Here is a 9,929-nt window from a genome sequence, read left to right on the forward strand (position 1 = left end):
ATTTAACAATGTTTTACTTTATTTACAAGTCTTCAGTGTAGTTCTCTAAAATCAAGTCCCGCAGTATTATTGTACCCTTTGGTGTCTGGAAATTGTTATGCTTCTAGCACAAACCAAGATAGAGTGAACAAAAAACAAATGAACTGCATTTAATAAGGATTATCTCAGTCTGATTAGGGAAAGCTGTAGGCCAACTGAAGCAAATTTAGATTAAAACATAAGAAATATTGGAGAGTTGGAAGAGATGTATGAGAAGAAGTTTAAAAATATGTCTAGGAGATGACGATGTAGCAAATAGAAGCACATTAGATTTGTAAAGCCAGGGAAATGTAAGAAATTATTTTTTTAAGTATAACATATAACTTACTAAAGAAAAAAATGTGTGAGGTTGCTCTTGCAAGGGAAATTGTGTCACCCTGATAAATCAGTACTCTACTGACACTAAACTAAGCAGAGCTCTGTTATAAACATGCTGCAAACAGTCCTCTCCTTGTAAGGTCTGGGTGACATAGAAGCTATTCCCTCAGTTCTCTGTCTCCCAGGTGAATGAGAACTGACCTGTAGCAGCCTTTAGGGAAGCAGTATCTGCAGCTGGAACAGAAATACTCTGCATTGTAAGTGGGAGTGCTTAGGCTTCAATTAGTGTAACTGAGTTTTACAGTATATTGCTGGTAGTATGAGGAATGAACTACAGGTTTGCAGATCCAAAAGGAGGCTTGTAATTTCATAGTTTTGCTTTATCATAATGAAACACCTATCTTGTTTTTCTTTTGTATAACCTGCCATCTTGCTTTTTTTTGTGTGTAACCTCCTCCTCAGTTTTAGTGCATTGGTTTCAAAATATACTGTTTTCCTGAGAAATACAAGTCTGGCAAATGTGTGGAGATGTATCCAGTCTTTGCTAAGGGAATGCTGTCGTGCTTCTCTCCCACCTTGTTCCAGAATCAACATTGTCAGTGATGAGAGTAAAAGCTCCAGCCAAAGTTTAGATCTCTTCCTGGCTGCCTCAGTTATTTTCATCCAGGATACCTTGTCAGTTGTCATAGAGAAGCTAATAATATTCTTCAGAATGTTTTTCCTTCATCTGGAAGTCTGGTACTGCATTTCACTGTTATTACTTTACTTACAAAATGTAATGATACAAATATGCCAAACTATCAGTCTGAGACTGCAGAAAACCAGAGGTGGACAGAGCTGAGAGTAAAATGCCTGAAGGTGTGGAGAACAGGGAGGCTACTGAGGAGGAGGGACAGGCAGCTTTTGGAAGGACAAAGTTTTAGAGGATCAGTGGCTCCAAGAAGCCCTCATGAAACTATTAATATCAGTTGCCCATGTGTATAACCTGATTTGTGAACCAGCATTTTTTCCAACTGTCAGGTTATATATGGGAACATATGACATTATGAATAATGCAGTTAAGTTTCATAACCTGTATTTTTTGTTGTTCTTATTTTTATTTTCTGCTTTACTGAATAGTTTGTTTGAAATGAAACATTGGCAGAGCTTTATCCAATTCACAAAGCACAATGCCTTGCAAGCAGGCTCCAAATCCCTTCAACCTTCCAGAACAGCATGCGTGTGGTCCTCTTGGAGAGTTGTTGTACCTGAAAAATAAACATTTTAAGATCCAAGAAAGCAAATATAGGAACCATTGAGGGGGTTTTTCACAAAAAACACTTCAGTTTTGTGGGGACCACATGCTTTCTTTCTTTTAAATTGTCTTTTGTCTGTGGCAGTACAATTGTCTGATCTGTGAAAGCGAATTATTCACATAGGGTTACCCCATAGCACAGTTGTACCCAAGAGCACTGACAGAGCTGTAGGAAAGAGAAGTATTCTGTTCCTGGGTTTAGATTTCCCAGTTATACAGTTCTCCAGTGTATATGGATGGGAGGTGCTGAGAACAGTCTCTCATCTTTGTTACCTGTCTTTAGAGAGGCACCAAGGACTGCAGGTACAAAGAAGGCACCTTCTTACTATGCAAGGTGGTCACCCAAGGGTGAGATATAGGAACTTGAGCTGGCTACTTGGTAGAACCCAAATAGACTTTAACTGTTGCATCCAGCACTGAATTTTAGGCTTAATTCTGACTGTATCTTCCAGGCCTCAGAAAAATGTAAGTATTGAATAGTATCTGTCCTGCAGGTTCATCAGCACGGAACGGATTTCCAAAAATACTCTCTATGGAAATGCTCTCTCCCCTTCTGTCATCTTAAAATGAGTCTAACTATAGCAGGTTGCACAGCATGAGGCACCTTGTGCATGAAAAGTTACACAATTATGAATGTTTGGATTAGTTTATGTGATTGACTGATCATCCTTAAGTACTTTATAATGCAACCATTCAGCAAATGAGGCTGATGTAATGTATCCCTATCAACAAGTGATTTCCTGTATGTTTGTGTGCAGAGTTCTCTATCAGCTGCATGAAGTTTTTTCATTAAATATGGTGAGTAGATAACGATTCCTGTCACTCTCTCATAGGTTGGTGAGACCAGATGCAAAAAAGTTTGCACTTCAAAATCTGATTTGAGATCCAATGATTTCAGCATCGTTGGAAGCTTGCCAAGGGATTTTGAATTGTCTAATTATGACTGTTATGGGAAGCCCATAGAAGTCAACAATGGGCTTGGGAAATCTCAAGCCAAGAACAACAAGAAACCTCCTCCTCCCAAGCCTGTCATTCCATCAGCAGCGAAGAGGATCGATCTTTATGCAAGAGCATTATTCCCTTTTTGTTTCTTGTTCTTCAACGTCATATACTGGTCCATATATTTATGATGATTTTTTTTTTCATATGTGTAAAATATATCCCATTTCGTTATTGCAGTCATGAAGGCCACTGTGTGACATTATTTGCATTTGCAAAGCAATATGTTTTATTTTGATGCCATGTGATTGTACTGAACTTATGGCATCTGAAATTTGAATGAAAGCATGACACTGCAATGTCTGTGCTCTGACCAACTTTGTATATAAATGTACAGCATACATCCTGCTTTAGGAATATATATGAAGGACAATGCATACTACATTATGAAGCTGAATAATGCTCTACAGTTATTAGTAACATACGAAGATTTAAATTGTTTCTGACAATGAAACTGATATGCACGTTGAGTATTATTAAAGTCAGTATTCTAGTATATGTAGTATTTAACAGCTTTCCTGCTGCCTTACAGAGGAAAAAAAACAAACCACACCAAACATCTTGTTCTTGTATAATTTTAGATGGCACTGTTGAAGAAAAGCTAAGATGTGATTCATATTATTTAGACTTTGTAAATGAAAGCAGCATTGAACAAGCTGATCTTGTCTGTGTGAAAAATAAAGATCAGAGGATTACTAATTTTGTAAAATCAACTCATTTAGGAAAAAAACCCAACAATTGTATCCATCAAGCAGGCACACTTAAGTGTGTGAGAATATGCTGACAATAAAACACTGGGCCAAATTTTGACTGCTGGCACAAATGAGATACAATGTGTCAAAACCAAAAAGACCACTAAGGTCTGACCACTGATCAGACTTCTAGAATAAAGGTATCAGGAGTTTTTGAGAAACATCACAAGTTGCAGTTCAGTATCAGCTTATGTTACCCTTTTTTACATTATTCTGTCCTCTGGCTCATCTTCTGTATCATCTGACAAGCCTGCAGTATGTAAGTCTCACAGGTTTTTTTGTGCTTTGGATGTATCTTACTCCATTTGTTTTGTTCATACCCTTGAAAGTTTGCAGTTTAAACGAAGCAGTGAAGATGAAATCCCACTTCTACCAATAGTTACACTTTTTTTGTTTGCCTATTGTAGCACGGATGACCAAAGTTAACACCTAGCCACCGGCAGAAGTGAAGTTGTTTGGGAAGGTCTAAGAGGCTGAAGCTCTTAGGTATATCGTAAGACCTTGTGCCTATGTTTTAGTTAGTGTCTGCCCTCACCAGCTCATTAATTTGGCAGCTACATTTTGGAGAATAAGGTCTTATGCATGAGACAGTTCTGATAGGAGACTGCTCTCTGTATTCCAGAGGAAACCCTGTGACATGGAGACTACTAAAAATTATCTCCGTGGGTTGCATGGGGCAGGACTTGTGGTCTCCTGTGGGTGCCAGGGTACATCCCTTCATAAGGGCAAGTCATGAGGTGAAACGTTGCCAGAAGAAAGCTGCTTGTATGTAGGCATCTGAGTAGCCTGTGTTCTCGGGAACACATTGGGACTAGACCTGGAGAGCCTGCTGTAGAAAAACATGTCTCTGCTTGTAAAGCTGGAGCACCACAGTCAGTTAAATACTAAAATAAGACAGTTCTCACCAGCTTGGCAATTCATATAAAGAAATATGAATTATTGGCTCCTCACAGGCTAGGAAGGGACTAAATTAAAGTTATGAAACTTCCCATAGCACAGAAACAGACACAATCCCACTCACTGTGCTACATTTCTAGCTCATCCAGGATGTGTTGAGCCAGTGCAGGCCACAGGTGCACTGTTGGATCACTTGGCTGTTGCCCACCATGTGAATGTTGTCCGTGTCACATCCAGCCAGCACAACCAGGAGGTCAAAAGTAGGAACAGGAAAAAAAATCAAAGCCTGCCATGCTGGCTTTGCTGGGTACCCAGGATTTTTTCAGACCACTGCCACTTTCCATTCAACAGCCAATCAACAGGTTGATACAATTCGTGTGTGGGTTGAAGAGATCTGCTCTTCAGGATAAGGTCAGGTGATTTCTGCCAGCCTCCTGGCCACTTTCACATGGCAATTTCAGGGAGCCACTTTCCCAGGAAGTCAGAGTTTGTCCTTTGGATTTACTTCTGGTCTAAGGAAATGGAAGGGAAATCCCAGATGTTTCTAAACCATGTTGAATGGGGTGTTTTAAGGTCTAGTTCAACATTTTTATATTTCTGTCTGTTGAAGGTATTTACAGAATTGTAAGAGACTCTAAGAAGCAATAAGGATAAGTGAAAGAGAGGAAGGAAGGGAGGAGAGATTTTTCTACATACAATCAAAGTGCTATATTTATAGACATTATTTTTTCTCATACTTGTACTTTTTCTTACTTGTTACTTTTTCTTACTTCTTACTGGAAGGCAAGAAAAAAATTACCCTGTGCTGGAAATCGTATGAATTTGGGAAGATAATTTTCTTGTTAGAACTCTTATTAAATGATTTATCTGTAATTAATATCCACATTCTATCTGTATAATCTCAATTATAGATTTTATTGTTAAATTAATCTTTGTTCCTCCTTGCCTTCCTGCTTACTTTATGGCTTTTGTGTTTTATCGTAAAACATTTAATCAATAATACACTGTAATTGCTTTCCAGCTTACACAAAAAAAGAAGCAAAAAGAATGTGTATCGTTAAGATAAAGCTTTTGGTTCATTACAGCACAGAAACTAAGGACAGAAGCAAAGTTCCACAGCAAATTTGAAACAAAATTTAAAATAACCCCATGTCAGCTATGAAGTGTTAATTTTCTGTTTACTTAAACTGGATAATATTGCAGTATTTGTATTACCTCAAAATATATTAACTTGTCCTACTGAGCAGTAATATTTTTTTTTCCTTCTTTCCACTAAAGGTCACTGAGAGTTTTGCATACCATATCACATTATGGTCCTCCAGCACCCTCTAGTTGTAAAATTCTGCCTGTTGACTTATTTCTGGAACAAGGTGCAAATATAAAACTGTACAGGCAGTTAAGGATATCACTTGATAGTAGGGGGAGGAAAAAAATAATAAATTAAAAATAAATGCACAGAAAAATCAATGGACAGCTATAGAAACTTGTCATGCAGTATTAAAGGTGCAGAAAATAAGACATTCAAGTGGTAGCAAAGGTGAGGCTCATGTAATACATATTAGTAACTAAATTAACTAGTCATGATGTCTGAACAAACTGCATGACAGCAAAATCTGTTTCTGAGGGAGCAACCATCTGTGTTTCAGCTAACATTTGCTTCTCCTGTTTAGTGGTAGAAGAATTACAATTTTTTGTTCTACCCTTAGAAAACCTCAGTTGTTTGGTTTTTTTGCTGTTAAGCATCAAGGGAGAGCATCCGAAGGGTTGGTTCCTTTCTTTCAAAGTGTTACACCCCTATCTTTCTACTTGAAGGTTTTAGAACGTATTTAGAACACTGCATCAGGAATTTCCATGGAGATAAATGAATTCATTGCTTGACTGCATCCACAAATTTATGCTACACAATAAGTAAGGATGTGACTTGAAAACTGTAACAGCTGCTATGTGCTAATGCCCTGTTGGGATGTGTGAAATGCACGGTATGGAGTAATCCACACCTTACTTTCTCGTGGTAGCAGGAAATGTGTGGCTAAAGGGAGAGCATTTTCAGTGCCCAACAACCCATTACAGAGAAAGTAGTAATGTTGCCTTTTTGAGTAGTTTCAGCGAGCACGACCCAGAGAGATTGATCTGTCTGTATAATCACTCTGGAGCAAATGCACTTACAAGTAATGGTTATTTCAAAATATTTCACTCTGAAGTGAGACAGTATGTACTTAAGCAGTCTGTCATAGCTGTTAAGGTAATCTGTTAAGAGACGTTACAATACAGCTGAGACCATTGGTCTCTCCTTCAATTAAAGCAGCTTACCATTATGGTTATTGGGTGACGTGTGCTGAGGATATTCAGAGAATAGATAACAACAAATTATTTCTTTCCAAGGGAGAGCCACCTGAATATATGCAATGTCAAGCAATTTTTCAGGCTATAGAGATCACTTAATGCTGAAATGAGAACAAATGCAGTGTGCACCAGATAAAGGAATGATAGTACACTGTTACCTGATGCTTTTGCATACTAATTTTGGGATTAAGGAAGATAATGTGCCCACAAAAGAAAAAAGGGGAAAAAAAAATAAATATAAAATTCAATAATAAGGGGGTTTTGTGTCTACAATTCAATTTAGTTTTGTCTAACAATTTAATTGCTCCTTATCATAATAATACCTGTAACAGTTACCTAGTCTTTATATAAATGTGAAGACTTCCTAAAAAAAAGGAAAAACGATGCTCATCTGTGATTCCAGAAAGATACAGGAACTAGTTCTTTTCATAGGAAACCCTACACTTGAATAAAAACCAGAACATACAGAAAACAAAACACATGTTTTAAAGACATAAAATTCTCGTTGTTGTGGTTTTATCTATACTACTGTATCAAGTAAATCCCAATCAGCTGGGAATCTTGCAGCCCTCCCTTGCATTTTGGCTTACCCAGTAATGTTGCCTGCTCCTCTACCTCCCAGCACCTCTCCTCATTCCATCAGTGGTAACAGTATCAGCAGACATTTTTTAAAAAAAATCATGGCTATTTGGAAGTCTTTCTGAAAACCCTCCATTGCTATGAATATGTCTACACTGCAGTCACTGAAATGTCTGCAGCTAATGCAGGCTTATCCAAATTAGCTTTAAACTAGCTGACTTGGGAACGGCTAGCAACGTAGCCATGGTAACAGTGAGCTCCGGCTGGGATGCCTACCTGCTGGCGTAGGAAATTAAAAAATATACTTTGGTGTTAACCCCCACAAAGCTTTGTGCTGCCTTGGCTATTACGCTTGAGAGTTGGTTTAAAGTTAGCTCTTGTGGGAGTACCAGCCGCTGTCTGCGACATGGAGATGAATGCGGTGTGACGCACTGTGTGCTAGAGCAGGAGTATTTTTTCCCACTGGAGAAGTGAAAGATGCCACTGTAAAATAGTCTCGCAATGGCTCTTAATGACATACAGCATTTCTGCCATGTTTAATTTTGTGTATTGACAGGAATGTTCACTGGCAGTGCCAAAAATGAAACTAATTTTCCCAAACCAATCCATGTGTAAGAGTTTGAGCTGGATTTGCCCACCTGAAAAGGAATGAGGTTGCCTACTGAGTTTAGGTTGTAAGACTATCGCTCATACACATTAAAAGAGCCATTCTATTCAAAGTCCCTAACTCTAATAGTAGATATTAGATTGTAACCTTTATATGATTAGTGAGTCTAAAGAAACTAGTGAGACTAATGAAGTCAAGACAATAAAAGGTCTTCTTCCTCTTCCAGGTTGTCCATGGAGGTCAACCCTGGTTTTGAGGGGCACTGATTGCTTTTCCTTGTGGTGTTTCTAAACACATCAGTGCCTATCAGGGTTCTTGTCACAGTTTGACCCAGGATTAAGCTAATGACAACAAAACTGGCTTCATCCTGGCTCAAACCAAGACAGTTCTGGAGAGTAGCATTGACTGACTCCCTCCAAACAATGCAGGCATTGGAAGCTCGTGCATCAACTCTTCTTCCAGAGTATTGAGGTAAATCTCAAGTCTGCCTGGCACCATTACCTATCACGCAGAGGCAGCAGGTACGTTAAGCACATGTCTTTTAGTATAAGAAAATTAACAGTCTTTCACCTTATTGCCTCAAAGTATGGTTACAGTGACAGAAAACAACCATTAGACAACGTGGGTTGCTAAGAGTTTCTATCCCACCAGGCCATTGCTTAAGCCACATGACATGCTTTGAAAGGAGGAGTACTGAGACTGTAAAGAAGAAAGGATAAGAAAGGATAACTCATCCATCTGATGAGTTCTTCAGGCTGTGGCAGTGAACAGCGTGGGTTTTTTTCATGTATATCTGTGTATGGCTCATTCTATGAATATCCACAGTGGGGGTCATTTTTCACTTGAGGAAGCAAATTCAAAAGCTTTTCGGGCCCAAGAATCCCTCCTGAGTATAGCAGGTCAAGTTTCTGTACCACTGCCCCTGGAAAAACCTTTCAACTCAGAGGAATCCTTCTCTAATGCCATAAATTGCAAAGAAAAATCCCTGCTGAAACAGTGACTGCTGCTGAGAGGAAAAGCTGTGCGTAGGCAGCCCCTGTGTTTCCACCTTCTTTCGCTGTAGCATACATCATGATAATCAATAGCACTGTTTTGCTTTTCTGTTCTACAAAGCACTCCTTTTATCAAGACTGACTTCCTTCCTCAGCAATACACTTCAGCTGCTCCACCTTTCATCCTGTATGGTGGGAGCAAAGATCGTGCGTGTGATCGCACAGCTGAGTTCAATGAAGACAGTGCTGATGCTCAAGAACAGATGAACAGTAAATACATGAGAAGACCTGGGACTTCCTTGTTTCTTAAATTTTAACATCATCTATGTTATCTCATCTTAAGTATTTCCATATAACTTGGAATATTATTTTATTTGGATAACAACTCACTACATGCGTTATTTTTTTAGTGAAGTGTATTGAGTCATGAATTTCTTCTCAAAAGCAGAATATGAAAAACTATAGTTCATGTGACATTTTTTAAATGTTGCTTTTCTCTATTAACCTTAGAACTCGCATTTGACCCAGAGACTACAGAAATATATTTCTCAGTATTTATTAAGCCTTGCATTGTCATAACAGAGTTATCAGTGTCTAATGCAGACTTGTTCTTTCAGATTAATTTGTTTGTTTCTTTGACTCCCAAAGGCCAGCTCATTGGAAAACACTAATTTGAAGACTAGTTATTTCAAAGGCATAATACTGACAGAAACTGACTGTAAAGAATGTTTTTTACCAATACCGTTCCAGCATCAGTTTCTGTTTTTGACAAAGCCTGTCTTGCTACCTGCTCCTGCTTCTGACAAATCCTGGTTAACCTCAGCCTACTGGAGGGTGTAAAATCTTCATAGGTATTTTTAAATATCCATCTGAGGCAGCTCTGCTCCTATTGTCCTCCTGAACATGCTTCAGAACCAGATTATTACAGAAACAATCTTTTTTTAAGCAAATACAAGTGATAAACAGCACCCAGCATGAGCTATAAACTACTTAATGGAACTAGACTTTAGTCTTTATTTATTAATTCTTTGTATTTTCTAGTTGCTTGATTCCCTGAAGGGAAAACTTCTTAAATACATAAATTTATTAAATGGATACATAAATTTGCA

At 38.3% G+C, this 9,929-nt stretch overlaps 1 protein-coding gene across 2 annotated transcripts in view; it reads left to right on the forward strand.

Moving 5' to 3' along the window:
* The window catches only part of GLRB (glycine receptor, beta), a 45,513-nt gene extending 42,168 nt beyond the window's left edge, over positions 1–3,345 (forward strand). For both annotated transcript variants that reach the window (XM_009995911.1, XM_009995912.1), the window contains one exon: positions 2,485–3,345. In XM_009995911.1, the coding sequence (XP_009994213.1) occupies positions 2,485–2,781 (297 nt within the window). In that variant the 3' untranslated portion in view covers positions 2,782–3,345. The remainder of the gene's footprint in view (positions 1–2,484) is intronic.
* The last annotated feature ends 6,584 nt before the right edge of the window (positions 3,346–9,929 follow it).

This window comes from Chaetura pelagica, unplaced genomic scaffold (assembly GCF_000747805.2).
Source record: "Chaetura pelagica isolate M959 unplaced genomic scaffold, ChaPel_1.0 scaffold142, whole genome shotgun sequence".
Classification (NCBI taxonomy): Eukaryota; Metazoa; Chordata; class Aves; order Apodiformes; family Apodidae; genus Chaetura; species Chaetura pelagica.